At 35.8% G+C, this 24615-nt stretch overlaps 1 protein-coding gene across 2 annotated transcripts in view; it reads left to right on the top strand.

Moving 5' to 3' along the window:
• Positions 1-24615, top strand: part of TMF1 (TATA element modulatory factor 1) — a 37367-nt gene that overhangs the window by 7506 nt on the left and 5246 nt on the right. Inside the window, exons 5-14 of one of the 2 annotated variants that reach the window (XM_030307209.2) lie at positions 3378-3483; positions 12694-12836; positions 13075-13241; positions 13533-13689; positions 17141-17233; positions 17920-18076; positions 21432-21624; positions 22650-22719; positions 22982-23074; positions 24439-24540. In XM_030307209.2, the coding sequence (XP_030163069.1) occupies positions 3378-3483; positions 12694-12836; positions 13075-13241; positions 13533-13689; positions 17141-17233; positions 17920-18076; positions 21432-21624; positions 22650-22719; positions 22982-23074; positions 24439-24540 (1281 nt within the window). The remainder of the gene's footprint in view (positions 1-3377; positions 3484-12693; positions 12837-13074; positions 13242-13532; positions 13690-17140; positions 17234-17919; positions 18077-21431; positions 21625-22649; positions 22720-22981; positions 23075-24438; positions 24541-24615) is intronic. The other variant, XM_030307210.2, reaches the window with a different exon arrangement.

Below are 24615 nucleotides of genomic sequence, written 5' to 3'. Positions count from 1 at the left end.
TAAGTTCTATACAGACATAGATTTTGAGGTATGTATTCATAATATTTTGGTATGGAAAAAAAGAGAAGTAAGATTAAAGGATTACCATACATACAGTAGGGGCGCCTGGGTGGCTCAGTTGGTTGAACTTCTGACTCTTGATTTCAGCTCAGGTCATGAACTCAGGGTCATCAGATGGAGCCCCACGTGGGGCCCTGTGCTGGGCGTGGAGCCTGCTTAAGATTCTCTCCCTCTGCCCCTCTCCCCGACTTGTGTGCTCTCTCAAACAACTCTTTCTCTCTTTCTCAAAAATAAAAAGGATACCATATAGTATATTAACACTTAAATTACAGACTTTTATTTAATACCTTTAGACTTAGATTTTTGAAACTTTAAAAAAAACCTAAGCATATATTTGTATAATTTATCTATAAGTCCTTGTAAGATACATAGCAAGGATCATTAGAGTAATTTCATAAATGAAAATTTTGTCAAAATAAATAACAATTAAATCTAAATGGCACTTGGGGCGCCTGGGTGGCTTAAGCCTCTGACTCTTGGTTTCTGTTCAGGTCATGATTGCATGGTTTGTGAGTTCCAGCCCCACATGAGGCTCTATGCTGAGCTTGGGATTCTCTCCCCCTCTCTCTCCCTCCACCTCTTCCACTCATACTAAATAAATAAATAAAATAAACTTTAAAAAAATCTAAATGACACTGTATACATTTTTTTTTTGAAGTATTATTACCTTCATTTGTTACTTTCCAGCCACTTCAAACATATTATATGTACCTTTTCAAGTCAGAGTGATTTTAAAATAAAAAATTGTAGGGTCGCTTGAGCGGCGCAGTTGGTTAAACGCCTGACTCCTGATTTTGGCTCAGGTCATGATCTCACAGGATTGTGAGTTCAAGCCCCTCATCCTGCTCCACACTGATGGTGTGAGGCCTGCTTGAGATTCTCTTTCTCCCTATCTCTCTCCTCCTCCCCTGCTTGCTCTCTGTCTCTCTCAAAATAAACAAACATTTAAGTAAAATAAAATATTGTAAAGGTTAGCAAGTCTTGTGAGACAAAACATTGATTTATTCTAATATAGGATTTCTTAGCACGTTTCACATTTTGGGCTGCATAATTTTATGTTGTATGGGATTGTACTCTGGATTGTGAGATGTTTACCACTATCTGGGCCCCTACCTACAAGACACCACTGTCAGCGTTATCTCCCTATCTCCCACTCTGCACCCACCACCCCATTCCTCGAGTTGTGATAATTAAAAATGTTGGCAGACATTGCCAAATGTCCCCTTGGGAGCAAGATCACTCCTGGTTGGGAACCATTGTTCCAGTTCTTATAATTTGTACCAATTGGGTATTTTAGAAGTTGGTAACCAACTAAGGTTAGTAATTCTATCTAAACTATTATTAATAACGTCTCTCAGCATTTGCCCTTCTCAGTTAGGTTGGTCTTCTTGACCAGTGTTAATGTTAATCTTTATTTTTTGGTACACTGTTAAAGAGGAGAAATAAGTCATATAATTCCTTTGCTTGTTTGCTTTAATTAGCTAGCTCATTTCAGACACTAACAATAACCTCAGACTACCTAACCAATTTACCTCTTCTTGTCCCTACTATATTCCATCTGGACAAGTTTAATTGAGAAATTAGATTTTAATTAATGTAATGTTTATTTTCTGTAATGTAATTTGAGTTATAGATCTAAAATAGACCCAAATTATTAACTATAGGTGGAAAAAGCTTGGACTCTAAGTTTTTTTATGTGTACTAGTACATATGAAGTTGGGATCCACAGGAAATTCAAAGCAAATTGGATTAACCTTAAGAGTTTGCTTTTCTAGTGATGGAAGATAGATAATGTCAACACCTATATAGTACAAGGCAGAATGAAGTAAATTACAGATCGAGACGAATAAGCAGTTTGGAATGGTATCATAGAGGATGAATTCTGACCAGGGGAATTGAGGAAGTTTCATGGAAGGCAGGATGGTCTTATTGGGCCTTGATGGATGAATCAAGTTTTGACAGTTGGAAGATGCAGAGTAATGTTGTGGATGGCTCAGTGTATGGGCTTTGGGTACTCATAAACCTGGTTTTCAAGTTAAACTCCATCACTTAGTAGGTCTCTGACCTTCAAAGTTTATTCAGTCTTTAATTGTGTAGTTAAATAAAGTACCTCCTTCATAGGATTGTTGTGAAAATAAAATTATAATGGATACAAAGCATAGTTTAAATACCTAATGTTAGTTGTTTTTAGCTCTTGTTTCAGATCATTGCTTAAAACCAAATTTTAAATCCTAGAGCACTTTTCACATCACCATACTTCTCCATTGTGGTTTTAAAGGATAACTGTCTTGACATATTTCTGCTGAATCTCTGCTTTATTAAAGTAGATTGAACCTTATATAATCATGCTTTTATTCATTTCACAATGCACTAGCAAGTGCAGCAAGTTTTAGATGAGGAATGGAAATAAAATGAAAAATGGAGACATGTAGCACTGCTAGGAATTTATCCAAGGGATACAGGAGTACTGATGCATAGGGGCACTTGTACCCCAATGTTCATAGCAGCACTCTCAACAATAGCCAAATTATGGAAAGAGCCTAAATGTCCATCAACTGATGAATGGATAAAGAAATTGTGGTATATATACACAATGGAGTACTATGTGGCAATGAGAAAAAATGAAATATGGCCCTTTGTAGCAACATGGATGGAACTGGAGAGTGTAATGCTAAGTGAAATAAGCCATACAGAGAAAGACAGATACCATATGGTTTCACTCTTATGTGGATCCTGAGAAACTTAACAGGAACCCATGGGGGAGGGGAAGGAAAAAAAAAAAAAAAAAAAAGAGGTTAGAGTGGGAGAGAGCCAAAGCATAAGAGACTGTTAAAAACTGAGAACAAACTGAGGGTTGATGGGGGGTGGGAGGGAGGGGAGGGTGGGTGATGGGTATTGAGGAGGGCACCTTTTGGGATGAGCACTGGGTGTTGTATGGAAACCAATTTGTCAATAAATTTCATAAAAAAAAAAAAAAAAAAAAAAAATGGAGACATGTATTGTTTGAAATGTTCCAAATAAAATACTTGATCTGAAGAAAATGTGTATAGAGATAAGAAAGAAAGGTATTGAAAGTTAACTCATTCTCACTTGTATTACCATATTAAAACCTCTTTATTTCTGAATTCAGGTTTTTTATGTTGTTTCAAAGCTGTTTACTTAATTAACTGAGGTAGTAAACACAGGTTAACAATACAACTTATGGATCTTTATTGAGAATTTGATTATTGACTTTGAATATGGAAAAAATTGAAAAATATGCCCAGAATGAAAGTAATTCGTTATGGTATTCACATTCCTTTTTTTTTTTTAATTAGGAAATCAAAAGTATAAAAGAAGAACTTGCTACTAGATTAAATAGTAGTGAAACTTCAGAACTTTTGAAAGAGAAAGATGAGCAGATCCGAGGGTTAATGGAAGAAGGTATGTAAAATACTTAGTTGATTATGAAAAATACTGTCAACACAGGAAAAATGCTTGCCACATGATTAGCTACTGCTTCCCAGTAAAAAACATTGGAAGCAAGAAGGCTTTGTGCTTAAACCTCAGAAATGGTAGGTGATAATTTATGGAAAACTGGGGAGTAATATGTATAGAGGCAGAGACATTTGCATGTAGCCTTTTATACTACATACACGTACTTGCTAAAATAACTTGCTGAAAAATAAATGTTTGTGCTTCCATAAAAAAGTTTTTAACAGATTTTACAGCCTGTCATTTAAACCAAGATATTTGAGGTTATTATTTTGGAGTTTATATAGTATCTCAATCTCTAGCTTGGGTACTCTCTGGTATCATCTTATTATTTGGGCATTTGATAGTGAATTTTTCATTATATTCTTATTTTAATTTTTCAGTTATTAAGTACTCTATGAAAAAACTTATTAGCAGGGTTATAGAAATAAATATTTTTCATTAGATAAGTTATTACAAATTGACACTGAACTAATTTCTTTATGTAATTTCATAGGAAAGAGGTAGTTTTTGAAAAGGGGATTAAATGAATTTTTTTCCTCTTTAATTTATATATTTGTATTTTATTTTTGAGAGAGAGAGAGAGAGAGAGAGAGACAGTGCAAGTGGGGGAGGGGCAGAAAGAGAGAGCGCATGCGCAAGCAAAACCCAAGTAGGCTCCATGCTGCCAGCACAGAGTCCCATGCGTGACTCCATCCCACGAAGCTGCAAGATCATGACCTGAGCCTAAACCAAGAGTTGTAGACTCAACCTACAGAGCCACCCAGGCACCCCTCTTCTCCTCTTAATTAAAATTTTTCTAGTTGTAAAATTAGACTTGCTACTTGCAGAAATTTTTGAAGTTTTGGTAGGTGTAGGAAGAAAAAATACATCCTAATCGACTTTTACAAGAAACTGTTAATTTCTTCTAGTCCTTTTTTAGTGCATTTTTAATACATTGTTAAGCATAATTAAGGTCACATACTTTATTTGTAATTTTCCTTCTTTTACAATTCCCTTGCTACTAAATAATTTTGCTAGCATTATTAATGGCCGTATTAAAGTCCCTTATAGGGGCACCTGGGTGGTTCAGTTGGTTAAGCATCCAACTCTTCACTTTGGCTCAGGTCATGATCTCATAGTTTGTGAATTCAAGCCTTGTATCCGGTTCCACACTGATAGTGCAAACCCTGCTTGGGATTCTTTCTCTCCTCTCTCTGCCCCTTTCTCTCCCTCCAATACACTTAAAAAAAAAAAAAAAGTTTAAAGTCCATTATATGGCTATATATACCACTACTTATTTTACTGTTTTCCTCATATTGTGCATTTATTTCTAAAATGTTAATATTGTAAGTGGTGGGATGAACATTTCTGTACTTATATCATTGAACTTAAGAGGATTTCCAGAGGGCTTGTAAACAACATGGAAAGTCACTTCATTTCAAAAAATTAGTTTTATCCAGTTTTTATCTTTCATTTATTCAGCTAATATTTAACAGTGTGTCAGATACTATATTTAGTGTAGTAATACATTTGACATGCTCCCTATCCTTTAGGAGCTTACAGTTCAGTGAAAAAGAAATAGAAGTACTCAGATAATTGTAAAACACAGTCTAAGCACTACAATAGAAAATGGAGAATTGATAAATCACATAATCATTATGTCAAATCATCTTGAGGTCATGAACTGCCTTTATTACAGCACTAGAGATTGAGGGAAAGGCTGTGTGCATGGTTTCATAATTTTAAAAAATTATCTTAAATATTTATATCAAGGGGCATTTGGGTGGCTCAGTTGGTTGAGTGTCTGACTCTTGATTTCAGCTCAGGTCATGATTTTAGGATTGTGGGATTGAGTCCTGCGTCGGGCTCTATATTGATCATGGAGCCTGCTTAAGATTCTCTTTCTTCCACACCCTCCCCTGCTTGTTTTCTCTCTCTCTCTAAAAAAATAAAAAAATAAAAATATTTCTATCAGATGTCACTGTTTGGGTTTTATTAATTTATTGAGGGGGTGGGTTGATGTTTTCTTTTGCTTAATGAAATTCTTTATACTGAAAATAGAATGATTTCATATGGGATCATTTATTCACTGCTTCTGTATCTTCCAGAAGTATTTTTAAATTCACAGCTAAAAAGCTGAAAGACTCAAAGCTGAAAGCACACTACAGTAAATAGCAGATTACATTATTACTTCACTTCGTCATTTATTAACATCTAGGCACACCTGATTCATAGCTTTCTGCACACACATATACTTCCCTTTTGCCAAAGCATTTGAATGTAGGTGACAGATATGAGTCCACTCATAAATTCTTTTTTTCCTCAGTTTTATTGAGGTGTAATTGGCTAATAAAAATTGTATATATTTAAGGTGCACAGTGTGATTTTTTTTTTGGATAACATATATATTGTGAAATGTTTACCACAGTCAAGCTAATTAACATATCAATCACCTCATGTACTTAACTTTTTTTTTTTTTTTTTTTTTACATTTTTTACATTATGTCTGAAGAACTTACCTCTGTAACTGAAACTTGGTCCCCTTTATCTCCATATTTCCCCTGGTAACTAGCATTGTGCTCTGTACTTCTATAAATTCAACTTTTTTATATTCCACATCAGAGTGAGATCATGTATGTAGTATCTGAATCTGACTTATTTCAGCCTCCAGGTTCATCCATGTTCTTACAAATGGCAGGATTTCCTTTTTCAAGGCTAAATAATATATAGCATGCTACTTTTTTCTTCTTTAAAAATTTTTAAATTTTTTTAATGTTTATTTATTTTTGAGAGAGAGACAGAGTACAGTGGGGGAGGAGCAGAGAGAGAGGGAGACACAGAATCTAAAGCAGGCTCCAGGCTCCAAGCTATCAGCATAGAACCCGATGTGGGGCTTGAGCCCACAAGCCATGAGATCATGACCAGAGCTGAAGTTGGATGCTTAACCAACTGAGCCATCCAGACACCCCTTCTTTTTTAGAATTTTTAATGAATTGGGAAAATATTCACAATTTTAGATAGCAAAAATAAATTACACATTTGTATATACAATATTTTTTATTGAAGTATAATTGCATACAATGTTATATTCCAGGGGTACAAGCTGCATAGTGATTCAAAAATTCTGTATATTATTCAGTGCTCACCATGAATACAGTCACCATACAACATTATTACTATATTATTGACTATATATACTATGTTGTAATTTTTATCCCTGTGACTTATTTTATAACTGGAAATTTACACCTTTTAATCCTCTTCACCTATTTCACCCCTCACACTCTCCCCATGTCGTCTTTGGCAACCACCATTTTCTTTCTGTATTTAAGAGTGTGTTTTTATTTTCTTGTTTGTTTTGTGTTTTAGATTCCACATATTAGTGAAATCATATGGTATATCCCTTTCTTTTTCTGATTTATTTCACTTAGCATAATACCTTCTAGGTCCATCTATGTTGTCACAAACGGCAAGATCTCATTCTTTATTATGGCTGAGTAGTATTCCATTGTATGTATGTGTGTATATCCACACACACCGCATTTGCTTTGTCCATTTATCATTGTATGCTTAGATTGTTTTCCATATCTTGGCTGTTGTAAATAATGCTGCAATATACATAGAGCATTATATTTCTTGGAATTAGTGTTTTCTTTTTCTTTGGGTAGATACCTTGTAGGGGGATTGCTGGAACACATCGTATTTCTGCTTTTAAATTTTTGGAGAAGCTCCATGTTACTGGAGTTTTTAGTACTTAAAATTTCTTGTCTTTTCGATAATAGCCATTCTGATGTGTGAGGTAATATCTCATGGTGGTTTTCATTTGCATTTCCCTGATGATTAGTAATGATGATTAGTGATGGTTAGTGACCTTTTTACATTTCGGTTGGCCCTCTATATGTCTTCTTTGGAAAAATGTTTATTCATGTCCTTTTTCCATTTTTTTAATCAGATTGCTTTTGGGGGAAGGGTTGAATTGTATGAGTTCTTTATATATTTTGGACATTCACCTCTTATTGGCTATGTAATTAAAATGTGTCTTCAATTCAGTAGACTGTCTTCTTGTTTTGTTGATGGTTTCCTTTCCTGTACAAAAGGTTTTAATTTTGTTGTAGTCCCAATAGTTTATTTTTGCTTTTGTTTTTCTTGCCTGAGGAGACATATTCATAAATATATTCTAAGGCTGATGTTCAGGGGATTACTGCCTGTGTTTTCTTTCTTAAAAAAAATTTTTTTTTAATGTTTGTTTATTTTTGAGAGAGAGAGAGTAGGGAGTGTGTGTGTGCGTGCGGGGGAGGGGCAGAGAGAGCAGGAGACACAGAATCCGAAGCAGGCTCCAGTCTCTGAGCTGTCAGCACAGAACCCAATGTGGGACTCGAACCCATGAACCATGAGATCATGACTTGAGCTGGTCGGATGTTTAACCGAAGTCGGATGCTTAACCAACTGAGCCACCCAGGGGCCCTGCTGCCTATGTTTTCTTTTAAGAGTTTTATAATTTCACATCTCACATTTTGGTCTTTAATCCATTTTGAATTTATTTTTGTGTATGGTGTAAGAAAGTGGTCCGGTTTCTTTCTTGTTCATGTAGCTGTCCAGTTTTCCCAACACCACTTAATGAAAAGAATATCTTTTCCCCATTATATATTCTTGCCTCCTTTGTCATCAGTTATTTGGCTGTATAAGTATGGGTTTATTTCTGGGCTCTCTATCCTGTTTTATTGATCTATGTGTCTTTTTTGTGCCAGTATCCTACTATTTTGATTACTGTAGCTGTAATCTAGGATTATGATACCTTCAAGCTTTGTTTTTCTTTCTCAAGATTGCTTTGGCTATTTGGGGTCTTTGTGTTTCCATGAAAATTTTAGGCTTACTGCTTCTAATTGTGTGAAAAATGCTCTTGGTATTTTGGTAGGGATTGCATTGAATCTGTAGATTTGCTTTGGGTAGTATGGACATTTTAACAATATTAATTCTTCCAGTTCATGAGCATGGTATATCTCTCCATTTGTGTTGTTTTCAATTTTTTTCATTAGTATCAGAGTATAGGTCTTTGATTTTCTTGGTTAAATTTATTCCTAAGTATTTTTATTTTATTTTATTGGTGCACTTGTAAATGGGATTGTTTCTTAATTGTACTTCCTACTATTTTATTATTAGCATATGTAAATGCAACAGATTTCTGTATATTTTGTATCCTGCAATTTTACTGAATTCACTTATTCTAATAGTTCTTTGGATGGAATCTTCAGGCTTTTCTAGCTATGGTATTATATCATCTCTAAATAGTGACAATTTTACTTCTTCCTTAGTACTTTGGGTGCCTTTTATTTATTTTTCTTGTCCATTTGCTGTAGTTGGTCTTCACTACAATATTATATTAAAGAGGTTAGAGTGCACATCTTTGTCTTCTTCCTGGTCTTAGACGAAAAGCTTGCAGTATTTTACCATCAAATATGATGTTAAGCTAAGAATTTTTTCTGTGTTGCCTTTATTATGTTATGTTCCCTTCTAGCCCACTTTGAAATTTTTATCATGCCCAGATACAGTATTTTATATAAAAATGCTTTTTCTGCTTCTATTGAGTTGACTTATGGTTTTTATCCTTTTATTAATGTGATATTTCATGTTGATTGATTTGCAAATATTGAACCACGTTTGTGTCCTTGGAATAAATCTCACTTGATCGTGGTGAATGATCCTTTTAATGTATTGTTGAATTCAGTTTGCTAATATTTTGTTGAGTATTTTTACACCTGTGTTTACCAGGAATATTGGCCTCTCGTTGTCTTTCTTTTTTTAAAGGGTCTTTGGTTTTGGTGTCAGGGCAATACTAGTCTTATAGGATAAATTTGAAAAAGTTTTTTTCTATTTGTGGACCAGTTTGAGAAGAATAGGTATTAACTCTTCTTTAAATGGTAGAATTCACCTGTGAAGCCATCTGGTCCTGGGCTTTTGTTTGAGATGAGGAGTCTTGATTACTGATTCAATTTTGTTACTAGTAATCGATCTGTTCAAATTTTCTTGTTCTTTCTGATTTAGTTCTGGGAGATTGTTTCTAGGAATTTATCCATTTTTTTTTCTAGGTTGTCCAGTTCACATATATAATCATCATAGTATTCTCTTAAAATTCTTTGCATTTTGGTGCACACCACATTTTCTTTATCCATTTATCCATTGATGGACACTTAGGTTATTTGCATAACTTGACTTTTGTGAATAATGCTGCAGTACCCATGGCAATGCACATGTCTCTGAGGTACTGATTTTATTTCCTTTGGATGTATACCTAGAAGTGGGACTGTTGGATCATATAGTAATTCTATCTTTAATTTTTTGGGAATCTCCATGCTGTTTTCCATAATGGCTGTACCAGTTTACACTTCTGCCAATAGTATATACCAAGGTTCCCTTTTCACTACATCCTTCCCAATTCTTTTTTTTTTTTTTTAAATTTTTTTTTCAACGTTTTTTATTTATTTTTTGGGACAGAGAGAGACAGAGCATGAATTGGGGAGGGGCAGAGAGAGAGGGAGACACAGAATCGGAAACAGGCTCCAGGCTCTGAGCCATCAGCCCAGAGCCTGACGCGGGGCTTGAACTCACGGACCGCGAGATCGTGACCTGGCTGAAGTCAGACGCTTAACCGACTGCGCCACCCAGGCGCCCCTAAAATTTTTTTTTTTTAACATTTATTTATTTTTGAGACAGAGAGCATGAACAGGGGAGGGTCAGAGAAAGAGGGAGACACAGAATCTGAAACAGGCTCCAGGCTCTGAGCTGTCAGCACAGAGTCCGACGCAGGGCTCGAACTCACGGACCGCGAGATCGTGACCTGGCTGAAGTCGGACGCTTAACCGACTGCGCCACCCAGGCGCCCCGACATCCTTCCCAATTCTTATCTTTTGTCTTGTTGATAATAAGTATCCTGACAGTTGTGAGGTGATATCTCATATAGTTTTGATATGCATTTTTCTGATGATGAGTGATATTGAGTACCTTTTTGTATACTTATTGGCCATTCTTTGTCTTCTTTTGAGAAAGTCTATTCACATCTTTTTTTTTAAAAAGAAATTTTTTTTAATGTTTATTCATTTGTGAGAGACAGTGAGTGGGGGAGGGGCAGACAGAGAGAAGGAGACACAGAATCCAAAGCATGCTCCAGGCTCTGAGCTGTCAGCACAGACCCAAAGTGGGGCTCGAACTCACCAACCATGAGATCATGACCTGAGCTGAAGCTAGACACTTAACCGACTGAGCCACCCAGGAGCCCCTCACATCTTTTACCCATTTCTTAATTGCCTTATTTTTTGCTGTTGAGTTATTGGAGTTCTTTGTTTATTTTGGATATTAATCCCTTATCAGATACATGGCTTGCAAATATTTTCCTCCATTCTGCAGATTATCTCTTCAGTCTGTTGATTTGTTTCCTTTGCTATGCAGTAGTTTTTAGTTTGATGTAATCCCAGTTGTCTATTTTTGCTTTTGTAGTCTATGCTTTTGGAATCCATACCCAAAAAATCATTGCCAATACCAATGTCAGAAGTTTTTTTTTCCCTATTTTTTTTTCCTAGTAATTTTACACTTTCAGGTATATTAAGTGTTTATTTTGAGTTGACTTTTGTATTTGGTGTGTGGTCCTATTTCATTCTGCCTATGATTATTCAGTTTCCCTGGTATAATTTATTGATGAGACTTCCCTTTCCCCATAGTGTGTTCTTGGTCTCTTTTTTGAAGATCACTTGGCTGTAAATGTATTTCTGAATTCTGTGTGGATTTTCTAGGCTGTTTTGCTCTGCTGGTCTACTATGTTTTTGTTTTTTTTTTTTTTTCTTTTAACGTTTATTTATTTTTGAGACAGAGAGCATGAACAGGGGAGGGGCAGAGAGAGAGAGGGAGACACAGAATCCAAAACGGGCTCCAGGCTCTGAGCTGTCAGCACAGAGCCCGATGCAGGGCTTGAACTCACAGACCGTGAGATCATGACCTGAGCCGAAGTTGGATGCTTAACTGACCGAGCCACCCAGGCGCCCCTGGTCTACTGTTTTTATGCTAGTACCATACTGTTTTGATAACTCTAGCTTTGTGTCATGTCTTAAAATGAGGAAATATGATACTTTCAGCTTTGTTCTTGCTCAGGATTCCTTTGGCTATTTGAGGTCTTCTGTGGTCCCATATGAATTTTAGGATTTTTAAAAAACTTTGTGAAATTTGCCATTGGACTTTTGTTAGATATTGCATTGAATATGTAGTCCGCTCCTAAATTCATGAGGCTCCATTTCCCAGTAGCAAGTACATTTTGCTTCACAAGCACAACATCATAACCATACCTAAGAAAATCAGTATTTATTCAGAAGTATACTCCAACATATATTTCATCATCCCATTGTCTCTAAAAAGGACTTTTATACCTGATATTTGTCCTGCCCCAAGATCCAGTCAAAGTTTGTGTATTGTATTTGGCCATTATGTCTTTTTGGTCTTTCATCAGTCTAGCGATAGGTCTCTCTTCATGACTTTAAAGACTTTGTAGAATCCAGGCCAGTTTTCCTATAGTACGCCCCATGTTCAGGAATTTGTCCTTCTCATGATTAGATTCAGATAAAATTTCTGGTAAGAAAGATCACTGGTGACTAACTAAATGGTTAAGATGGTAATAGCCAGATTTCTCCATTGTATTACAAGTAGATTTTTCCATTTGTAATTCGTAAGCAATATGTGGGAATGAATTTTAAAAAAATTATTTATTTAAATTCAAGTTAGTTAACATACATTGTAGTATTGGTTTCAGGAGTAGAACCCAGTGATTCATTACTTACATATAACACCCAGTGCTCATCCCAAGTGCCGTCCTTAATGCCCATCACCCATTTAGCCCTTCCCCCCATTTACCTCCCTGCTAGCAACCCTCAGTTTGTTCTCTGTTATGTAAGAGTCTCTTATGGTTTGCCTGTGGGAATGATTTCTTAAGGCTAAGAATATTCTGTTATCTATCACCCTTCCATCTAGTAATTTTAGCATTTATTGATGGTTGTCCCAATCAATTTAATGTTCATGGTTATAATATTGTGATTTTAAAAATACTCTATCATTTTATGTCAGTGGTTAGATCCAGCACACTATCCAGATTCTTAAGGAATCATTATTTGAAAAATTTTTTTTTTTTGCCATTGCTAGGAGAAAAACTTTCAAAACAGCAGCTGCATAATTCTAACATTATTAAGAAATTAAGAGCTAAAGACAAAGAAAATGAAAATATTATTGCAAAACTGAACAAAAAAGTTAAAGAGCTAGAAGAAGAGTTGCAACATTTAAAACAGGTGAATATTAACTATTATCTAAATATATATATTGTTATTACTTCCTATATGAACAATTAGCCATGGTTTATAAAACATTTAGAATAATTTATTGGGATATGTCATGGGAAGAATTTGTCAAGCAATTTAATAGATGATAGTTAAGATTTTTCTTCATTACTGTAACACTCAAGATTCCTGGAATACAATTATTTACCATGGTGTTATTAATTGAAAAATACTTTTGTCTGTTTTATAGGTCCTTGATGGCAAAGAAGAGGTTGAGAAACAACATAGAGAAAACATTAAAAAACTAAATTCTGTGGTAGAACGCCGAGAGAAGGATCTTGGCCGACTTCAGGTAGACGTGGATGAACTTGAAGAAAAGAACCGAAGTATTCAAGCTGCTCTGGATAGTGCATACAAGTAAGAAAATGAACAAATATACAACTCATTTAAAATCAATTATCAGAACAGGATGTTGAAGAAATACTTCTTCTGTTATTTGATCACTAACAATATTTATAAACTTGGCTATATATGGACTTGTAGTTGGTCAGAGCAAGTTCAACAGAGAGTCCTTACTGTGGTCAGTGTTTATTATGGGGTGAACTCTCCCTTATTGTGTAGCTCCTAGGGAAATCTATATGCAAACTTCCTTAATTTGGTCATGTAATTAACTATTTTAAATAAAAATTATCAATCCAATTTTTTAAGAGAACTTACTGATCTCCACAAAGCCAATGCTGCAAAAGATAGCGAGGCACAGGAAGCTGCTCTGAGTCGTGAAATGAAAGCCAAAGAAGAACTTTCTGCAGCACTAGAGAAGGCCCAAGAAGAAGCCCGTCAGCAGCAAGAAACGTTAGCGATTCAAGTAAGCAAGAGATAATAATTAAATTAGTCTTTAAAAACTTTGTGCTTTTACAAATTAAAGAATACATTAGCTGGTTTGAGTCAAACTTTATGTAGTGGTACAGGTGTTATATTTTGTTTCTAATCTTGTTGGACACTTTTTTCTAAGACTACTGTATTGTGCCAGTCTTGTGGTTTTTGGGTTTTTTTTTTAATTTTTTTTTTTTTCAACGTTTATTTATTTTTGGGACAGAGAGAGACAGAGCATGAACGGGGGAGGGGCAGAGAGAGAGGGAGACACAGAATCGGAAACAGGCTCCAGGCTCTGAGCCATCAGCCCAGAGCCTGACGCGGGGCTTGAACTCACGGACCGCGAGATCGTGACCTGGCTGAAGTCAGACGCTTAACCGACTGCGCCACCCAGGCGCCCCTAAAATTTTTTTTTTTTAACATTTATTTATTTTTGAGACAGAGAGCATGAACAGGGGAGGGTCAGAGAAAGAGGGAGACACAGAATCTGAAACAGGCTCCAGGCTCTGAGCTGTCAGCACAGAGCTGGACTTGGGGCTTGAACCCACGGACCGTGAGATCATGACCTGAGCCGAAGTCGGCCGCTTAACCGACAGCCACCCAGGCGCCCCCCCCCCCTTTTTTTTTTTTTAATTTTTTTTTTAACATTGTATGTTTTTTTAAACCATTGTTAAAGTGATACCTACATTATTCTAGTACTGCTTATTTTTGGTGAATTTCAGACTTACTACAGAATATTGTGAAAGGCAGACTGTGTTACTGCACCTATGCAGATAAATACTAGACATTGTGTATAATTTTAGGAGAATCCATATAACTCCTGAGCTTATTCATAACAACTGGGGGAGTCCATACAGTTCAGATAAGGGAGGAAAACCAAAATTTGTCAGGCTTTGTCTTACAAAATCATCAGTTGATGGATACTTGGGTTATTTTCACTTTTGGTTATTACAAATAATACTACTATAAACATTCATGTACACATTTTTGTGTAAACATCTATTTTAAATTCTCTTAGACATAGGGCACCTGGGTGGCTCATTCGGTTAAGTGTCCGACTTTGGCTCAGGTCATGATCTTGCAGTTCGTGGGTTTAAGGCCCGTGTCGGGCTCTGTGCTGACAGCTCAGAGCCTGAAGCCTGCTTTGGATTCTGTGTCTCCCTCTGTCTCTGATGGCTTCATTCCCTGTGCTCTCTTTCTCAAAAATAAATAAACATTAAAAAAAATTATTAAAAAAAATTCTCTTTGACATATATCCTTAGGTTAGTTTGGTAATCCTATATATAACTTTGTGAAGAGCTGCCAGACTTTCCACAACACCTACACCATCTTACATTCTCATCAGCAATATGTGAGGGTTTTAGTTTCTATCTTTTGCCAGTGTTTGTTACCTTCTTTTTTTTTTTTTATTTTAAAAGATAATTTTTTTTTTAACGTTTATTTTTGAGACAGAGAGAGACAGAGCATGAACGGGGGAGGGTCAGAGAGAGGGAGACACAGAATCTGAAACAGGCTCCAGGCTCTGAGCTGTCAGCACAGAGCCCGACGCGGGGCTCGAACTCACGGACCGCGAGATTATGACCTGAGCCGAAGTCGGCCGCTTAACCGACTGAGCCATCCAGGTGCCCCTTCTTTTTTTTTTTTAATAGCCTTTTTAGTGGGTATGAAATGGTATCTGATTGTGGTGTATTTGTTTATATTTCCTTAATGACTAATGATGTTGAGCATCTTTTTATGTGCTTACTGGCCATATATATATTTTTGCATCTTCTTTGGAGAAATTTATTCAAACACTCATATCCTTTGCTCATTTTTAAATTGTTGAGTTGTGAGAGTTGTTTATGTGTTATGCATATTAGGTCTTTATCAAAGGTAGGATTTGCAAATATTTTTTCCCATTTTATAGGTTGTCTTTCATTTTCTCAGTAGTGTCCTTTGATGTATAGGTTTTTTTAATTTTGGTGAAGTCCATCTTCTTTATTTTTTCTTTTGTTGCCTGTGCTTCAGGCATCGTATTTAAGACACCATTGCTTAGTCCAAGGTCATGCAGGTGTTCACCTGTTTCCTTCTAAGAATTTTATAGTTTTAGCTCTTGCATTTAGGTTTTTTGCACATGGATGTCCAGCTGTCACAGGACCATTTATTGAAAAGATCATTCTTTCCTCATTGAGCGCAGTGCAATTTTGATTTAATTTTACATAAATATGTAGAACATTTACATGATTCCAAAGTGAGAACTATATAACCGTATATCGAGACAACATTTGCTTCCAACTTAGCTCCTCCCCGTCCCCTTTCTTTGCCTATAAGTAGCCATTTTACTAGTGTTTGGTTTGTTTTTTCAGTGTTTCTGTTTGTAAATGAAAGAAAATATACAGGTCTATAAATTTACCTATATACCTCTGCATATACACTAGCATAATAACAAAAAGTAGGGGAATGGGAGACAGAGAGCATATGGTGGTACTATTTACAAAATTATCACCTTTTATAAGTAACGTCAGTTTTGTGTATTAACTTCTTATCTTTCTATGTATTTTTAAGTAATTGATACCATATATATTAGTTGTTTCATTTAAGATTTAATTACAAATTTTTACATATTCTTCACATTCATCATAATTTTTTTTAAGTTTATTTATTTTGAGAGAGAGAGAGAGTATGCCCACACACGTATGTGGGAAAGAGGCAGAGAGGGAGAGAGAATGTATGCTGTCAGCTCAGAGCCTGACACAAGCTCAGTCTCATGGAACTGTGAGATCATGACCTGGGCCAGAATCAAGAGTCGGATGCTTAACTGACTGAACCACCCCGGCGCCCACATTCATCATAATTTTTAATGGGAATATTATATTCATGTATCAAACTTTGCAAAAATAGATTACTGGTGGATATGTGGAATATTTCCTGTTTTGTCTATTTTTGCTAGTCTAGCTAACAGCAAAGTGGGGAGTATCTTTTATATTTATATCTGCTTTTGTTGAGTCAATTCTCAAGACTAGGATGACCAAGTGAAAAAGGTGAAAAATTTTATGATCCTTTAAACATGTCTTCATAATGTTTTACAGAAACACTGTAGCAGTTTACATCTGCTGTTGTGTATTAGGAATAGCAGCTTGCTTTTATAGCTATCACATTCTGCTTTACATTGCGAATATTTTTAGATGCATTGTCTCTCCTTCTGTATTGTACAGTGGCTGTGCCTTGTACCTATTTATATACTTTTTTTTTTGGCCTAACAGTGGTTTTCTGAGTATATATTGGGTACATATACAGTTTAGAATTGCTTGATGAATGGGATGTGTGCTATCATGTGAAAAAGCTCATTGGATAGTAGAAGTATTCTACATAAACAGCAAGTGCGGACAACACAGTATGCAGGTAGGAAGTTGCGGGTAATGTTTTGTTACCGTCTGTGCTAGTGTGTACGGGTTCTCATACAGGTGGGAGACCTCAGGCTGGCACTGCAACGTGCAGAGCAAGCGGCTGCCAGAAGAGAGGATTATTTACGCCATGAGATCGGTGAACTCCAGCAGGTACTGTCACAGTTTTCCTAAACACAAATCCAAGATGTGTTTTCCTAGAAATAAAAAATGGCTCGGTGGGGATACTGTTCATGGAATTGAGATGATTACTACCATACTTAGCATTTACTGTATTGTTTTGTGCCTTATATGAATAAAACCAGAGGGGGCACCTTAAAAAAAAATAAACATGAAAAGTCCTAGGTTTTTTTATGGAAAATAATTTGTGATAGATTTATTTCTCAGTATTGTCTTTTCGTTTGTTATAACTAGTTTATTCTTATCAGTCTTTGATTACTGTTAGGTAGATAGGAGACCACTCTGTTAATTTTCAGTAAGCGAACATGAATGGGAAAAGGGAGAGAAAATGCAACTCAGATTGATCTTTCTGTTTTTATAAATACTTAGAAATATTTGGGTGATGAGACAATTGCTGGGAGGTTTGGATGATAGTCTCTTTTACCTTCAGGTAATCAAAAGCTATCTTTATGTTTGAAAACCTTATAAAGAAGCACTTATTTACATACTGTTATGCTTCGTAACTCTAATTTAAAGATTGAATAATTGGAAAATAATGTAAATAATTTTTTCTTGGGAAAACAGTATTTGTCCAGAAATCTCTCATAAAGTTTGTTTGCTAGTGTTTTTAGAGCTTTTATTGCTGTTAGTGGTAATGACTTAAGAATTTCACCATTCAGAGACTTCAGGAAGCAGAGAATCGAAACCAAGAGCTGAGTCAAAGTGTTTCATCAACAACAAGACCATTGCTTCGACAGATAGAAAATTTGCAAGCAACTCTAGGGTCCCAGACATCATCGTGGGAGAAGTTAGAGAAGAATCTTTCTGATAGGCTTGGTAACTGATTTCTTTAGTTCTTAAGCTCAGTGTAGAAGCTTGTTTATAGAATTAGAATAATGGCATAAAATTGAAATTCTTGATCTGATAGTTATATCTTATGTCTAAGTTGTAGATTTTTACCTCTTCTCTTTTTTTACATTTATTTTCTAATATCCTAATTGACCCTTTCAAACCACTTGTTTTCCCTTACACAGTGTGTCAGATACTGTCCCAAATACTAGCATGCCATCCTTTCATTTTTACAGACTGCTGCACTCGTTTTTTTCCTTGTCTCTTGCTAAATCTGACCCCTTTCTAGCTTGTCTGCAATAATGTAGGATGTAGAAGTCAGGATTCTAGTTGTTGGTAGAATTCCAGGAGCAGAGATAGATCTAAGGAGGATCCCGATCAAACTCTACTAGACAGATGATGCGGAGTCTTTAGAGTCTTTTTTATAGAAATGCCCCAGGTTGCCCTTCTGTGATGTTATTAAGAAAATTATTCTAAGATGTTTATGCAAGTATAGACTAGTACATATGCATATATTAGATATCCCAGAAGCTGGCAAGTTCATGAAAAATTCATGTGTCCCATTCTGTGCCTAAATATAACTGTCATTTGAGACACTGTGGTCTAGTGATAAAAGCAGGCCTGAATGGGTGTCCTTGTAAGCCATGAGGGGTAAACTAGATTAGTGGTTTTCAAACAGTATTTGCTAGATCCCTTAGATGTCTTAGGACTAGCTGTCATGGTGAGAGGGAAGCTCTATAAATGAGAGGTGATCGATGTATCTCTCTAGGCTGCTGTAATGAGAGTAGTTCCTCCTTTGTCTTTTTTTTTTTTTTTTTTTTTTTTTGAGTTCCATGTGAGATGATGTCTGGAAAAAGATTCATCTGCTTAAATAATCAGTGAACTTAACCCTTATATGTTGTGTAATTTGTAGGTATAAGTTTTGGGGTCCATCAATTGTTATTGAGACCCATTTGTTATGAAAATAAGACATCTGAAAATGACACCTCATGAAAAGAATAATTATTTTGCAATAAATGAAAAGTAGAAGCTGTTATTTTTGTGGTTTTTAAACTGGAGTCTACATACACTCGAGGGTATGTGGTATTGTGCTGGAATGTAGGCAAAGCCAAGGGACAGATGTAGTAAATAGTATTTTTTTTTTTTTAAATGTTTATTGATTTTTGAGACAGAGACAGAACATGAACGGGGGAGGAGCAGAGAGAGAGAGGGAGACACAGAATCCGAAGCAGGCTCTGGGCTCAGAGCTGTCAGCACAGAGCCTGATGCGGGGCTTGAACTCACGGACCATCAGATCGTGACCTGAGCCGAAGTCGGACGCTTAACCGACTGAGCCACCCAGGCGCCCCGTAAATAGTATTTTTAATAGGAGCACAGAGGGCCACCTGGGTGGCTCAGTTGGTTGAGCATCCAACTCTTGATTTTAGCTCAGGTCATGATCCCAGGGTTGTGGGATCGAGCCCCATGACCGGCTCTGCACTGAGCTTGGAGCTTGCTTAAGGTTCTCTCTCTCTCCCTCAGCCCATCTACCCCTCTCCCTCTATCTCTCTCAAATTAAAAAAAAAAAAAAAGAAAATAGCACAGATACAGTATATAACAATATAAAGTGAAAAATAGAGATGGTGTTAAGTCTATTTTGGTGGGGGGGAGAAGTAGAATTTTTGGTTAAATCTTGAGTTGTATGCACTAATCTTTTTTTAATTGAAAATTTTTATTGAGATAATTGTAGATTCACTTGCAGTTATAAGAAATAATACAGTTGGTACTTTGTATGCTTTATCCAACATCCCCAAATGTTAACACTGCAAAATTAAAATATAATATCACAACCATTACGTTGACTTGATACAATCTACTGATTTTAATCAGATTTTCCCAGTTTTAATGGTACTCTTTTGTGTGTGCTGTATTAAGTACTGCACAGTTTTGTCATTTGTGTGGGTTCATGTCCCCATCTCTGCACTCAAGATGTTGAACACTTCTAGCACCACAAAGATCCTTTACGTTGTCCTTTTAAAACCTCACTTTGCTATCCTCGTGGCCTTTCTCACCTGTCTCAAATCTTGGCAATCACTAATCTGTCCTCTGTCTAAAATTACGGAATTTCAAAATGTTACAGCAATAGAATTACATACTGTGTGACAATTTGGGATTGGCTTTTTTTTTTTTTTTTTTCTCTTACAGCATAATTCCCGGGAAGTTTGTTTAAGTTACTGTGTGTATCAGTGATTTAGTCTTTTCATTGCTCATTGTGTTTCCATGGTATGTGCATAGCGCATTTCCTTTAACCATCTACCTAATGAAGGATATCTGGGCTCATTCTAGATTTTTTCACACAAATAAAGCTCTGGTGAACATTCTTGTCTAGGTTTTAGAGTGAAAATGTTTTCATTTTTCTGGTGAATGCCTAAGTGTTCACTTACTGGGTTGTGTGGGTAGTTGTATGTTTAGTTTTTTAAAAAAATGCCAAACTGTTTTTCCAAAGTGGCTGTAGGTGTGACAGGAATCTAGTCGCTCCATATCCTTGCCAGCAAGGATGTTGTCTTTTCCCTGTTTTTTCTTAATAGTGGTTCAGACAGGTGTGTAGTGATATCTGACTGTGATTTTCATTTTCATTTCCCTAATGACTAATGTTGAATATTACTTCATGTGCTTATTTTTCATTTCTATAGCCTCTTGAGTGAAATAATTTTTCATGTCTTGCCCATTTTCTAACTGGATTGTCTTTATTTTCGCTACTGAGTTTTGAGACTTTTTTTATATATTCTAGACACTAGACTCAGATAATGTGTTTTGCATTTTTTCCCTCCAACTCCGTAGCTTGTCTTTTTATCCTATTCACAAAAGCAAAAGTTTAAAATTTTGAAGGTGTCCAATTTATCTGTTTTTCTTTAATGGCTCTGCTTTTGGTGTCTAACAAATATTCCTTGCCTGTCCCTAGATGCTGAAGATTTCTCCTGTGTTTTTTTTTTTTTATTGTTTTACAGTTTTGTTTTACGTTTAAGTTTATGATCCATTTTGAGTTAATTTTCATTTATGGTAGAAGTTTAGTTTGAGGTTCCTTTTTTTTTCCTTTTTGCCTGTGGATATCCAGTTGCTCCAGCACCATTTGTTGATATTTTAAAATATGTGACTCCACATACAAATTGAAATATTTTGGGAAAAAGTAATAAAGCAGATAGAAGCTGAGATTTGTTCTTTTGTTTGTTGGAGGCAGTCCTGCTTTTGGCAATAAACTGATTTCAATATGGCTCCTTGAATCATTAACAGTTTGAAGTCAGAATCTACTTGATATTTTGGCCTCTTGGATATATGTGATTTTTCTTTTTTACCCTCCAATCAGGTGAATCCCAGACCTTGTTGGCAGCAGCAGTTGAAAGAGAACGTGCAGCTACAGAAGAACTCCTTGCCAACAAAATTCAAATGTCCTCCATGGAGTCACAGAATTCTCTCTTAAGGCAGGAAAATAGTAGATTTCAGGCCCAGCTAGAATCAGAGAAAAATAAGCTAAGAAAACTGGAGGATGAAAATAGTAGGTGAGCATGTTTCTTGAGTGTTATTCTTGGTATTTTGTGCCATATTAAAGCATGTAAAAAAAGAATGTTAAAGTGTTTCAAGTCAGAATCATTAGTAATAGAATATTATAGCCAGGTGGTTTGGGGATTCATTGAACTTTACATAGATAGGTTCATGAAATTGTGTGGCATGTTCTGTATGTATTTGCATTTTCCAGGGGAAGGATTCATTAATCGGTTTTTTTAAAGGAATCTGTAAGTGCAAAATAGTTTGGAGACCACTCATTGGAGTTACTTTTATAGTTTTATATTTTACAAGGGTATTAGCAGTATTCCAGTCTTTCTAAATAAATGTCTGGCTTGTTTGGAACCATAAGCTATAAAAGCCATCTCTCTGAATTTTTTTTTTTTTTTAAATTTTTTTTTTAATGTTTTTTATTTATTTTTGAGACAGAGACAGAGCATGAACGGGGGAGGGGCAGAGAGAGAGGGAGACACAGAATCGGAAGCAGGCTCCAGGCTCTGAGCCATCAGCCCAGAGCCCGACGCGGGGCTCGAACTCACGGACCGTGAGATCGTGACCTGAGCCGAAGTCGGACTCTTAACCGACTGAGCCACCCAGGCGCCCCTCTGAATTTTTATTAAGACTGTGATTAGTGTGGTTTTACTCTCTTTTTTCCTTAGAGATTTTAATTAGAAAAAAGTGGTGAAGTAAAAATGATTTATGAAATAAAATACCTGAACTTCTATAAACATTTTCAAAGAACTCCCTAAGAAGCTTTTGCAGAATCTGAACCTGTTATAGACTGGTGGTATTCAAAATTCTTTTTTTTTTTAAATTAAATCCTAGCATAGAGCAGCAATACACTAAAATGCACAGAAGTAGTAGCTTAGCTTCTGAATGTAAAACCCACATCATCTGGAAAATATGGTTGGGAAATCAAGCTGGAAATAGAAATTACTATTAAAGAGTTAATAAAGTAGTGAGTTTCAGTAGTCTTTACTATCATCTCCTTTTTTTTGTTTACTTCTCTCTGGCTTACTAGGTACCAGGTTGAATTAGAAAACCTAAAAGATGAATATGTAAGAACACTTGAAGAGACAAGGAAAGAAAAGGTATTTAACTATGTTTGCTCAAAAAAAAGAAAAAAAGAAAAAAACCAATGTTTGCTCACCTCTAGGGCTTCCACCCGAGAATGGTTGGGGATGGTAATGAACTAATGAGATGCCATGATGAAATGGGTGATAAGACTTTTGGAACTTGGTCTTTAGTAGTAAAACAAAGGGGAATATATGTTTTATGTTCTTGACTTTAAAGTTGACTTACAATGATGATTTAGCTTCACAGAAATTACCTAACTATATTTTTCTCCATTAGACACTATTGAATAGTCAGTTAGAAATGGAGAAAATGAAAGTTGAACAAGAAAGGAAGAAAGCAGTTTTCACCCAAGAAGCAGTAAAAGAAAAGGTATTGAATTTTGGTTTTTGTTTTGTTTTTGGTGTAACCAGTTAGTGGTGTTGTTATTAAACGTTGTTATATAATTTTAGTTATACTTTATAAATACCATTTCTAATGTCTAACATCAATAGAGTGATAAATTCTAATATTCAGTAGCCTGTCAGGGTAGATCCAAAGTAACTTAAGTTTATCCAAAGAGATCTGTGATTTCTAGGATTTGAATCACAGAACCTCTTGCCCATTTTTAAATGAGTTTTGTGTTCTCTCACTGAAACTAATATACCTCATTAGGCCCCTAGGCACTGTGGGAATAAAACTAGTTTATTCTCTTTATTTCTGGTTAATGAAAGTAATTTTTTAAAATGAGTTTCCTGTATAGGATTAGACTATACTTGATAGATAGCATGATATGTTAAAACTACCTACATGTATATGGAGATTACCTTTTGAATTTATTTGGAATTTTATTTATTTGTTTATTTCAAATATATTTTTTTTTATGTTTGTTTTTGAGAGAGAGAGACAGAGCATGAGTGGGGGAGGAGCAGAGAGAGAGAGAGAGAGAGAGAGAGAGAGAGAGAGAGGGAATCTGAAGAAGGCTCCAGGCTCTGAGATGTCAGCACAGAGCCCGACATGGGGCTCAGACTCTCAAACCGTGAGATCATGACCCAAGCCAAAGTCGGATGCTTAACCAGCTGAGCCACCCAGGTGCCCCAAATTTATTTGGAATTTTAAAAACACATAATAAAAATAAAATGGGGAGGAACTGGGTGACTCATTCAGTTGAGCGACTGACTCCTGATTTCGGCTTGGGTCATGGTCTTAACCCCAATCGTGAGTTTGAGCCTTGCATTGGGCTCTGCGCGGACAACATAGAGCCTGCTTGAGATTCTTACTCTCCCTCTTTCGCTGCCCCTTCCCTGCTTGCACTCTCCCTCTCTTTCCCTGTCAAAATAAATAAATAATCATTAAAAAAAATAAAATGGATAAGCCAGAAAATTTGTGGTTTGTAACACTCATTAGCAACCTGATTCTAAAGAATTAGGTTTAATTGGTGGTTATGTTATACACATAATGTATAATCATATGAAGAAGTTAGTTCATATACTTGCTAGAACAAAAACATTCTCATTCCATTAAAAGTAAATTATGTTATAATATAAATGGTTCCTTAGATGATTTGACCAAGTCTGTCTGGTTTTTAAGTTACTAAGTATTTGTGCCTTTATTAAAGACTTCAGATATCCTATCTGTAACATTTTATGAGGAAATAAGAATGAGTCTTTGTTGTCATTTATCCTAAAAAAGTTTACTAGTTTTTTTACCATTTTAGTCTTTAATGTGATCTGAATTTTTTTTTTTTACTCCCTAAGGAACGGAAGCCATTTTCTGTTTCTAGCACTCCCACAATGTCACGATCAAGTTCAATAAGTGGAGTTGATATGGCAGGGCTACAGACATCTTTTCTGTCTCAGGTGGTATTTTATTTCTTACATGTGCCTAGTTGTTAAACTGAACGATGATGGGATTCCTGGGTGGCTCAGTTGGTT

Source organism: Lynx canadensis, chromosome A2 (genome assembly GCF_007474595.2).
Source record: "Lynx canadensis isolate LIC74 chromosome A2, mLynCan4.pri.v2, whole genome shotgun sequence".
Classification (NCBI taxonomy): Eukaryota; Metazoa; Chordata; class Mammalia; order Carnivora; family Felidae; genus Lynx; species Lynx canadensis.
This window is presented reverse-complemented; position numbering and strand designations above follow the sequence as displayed.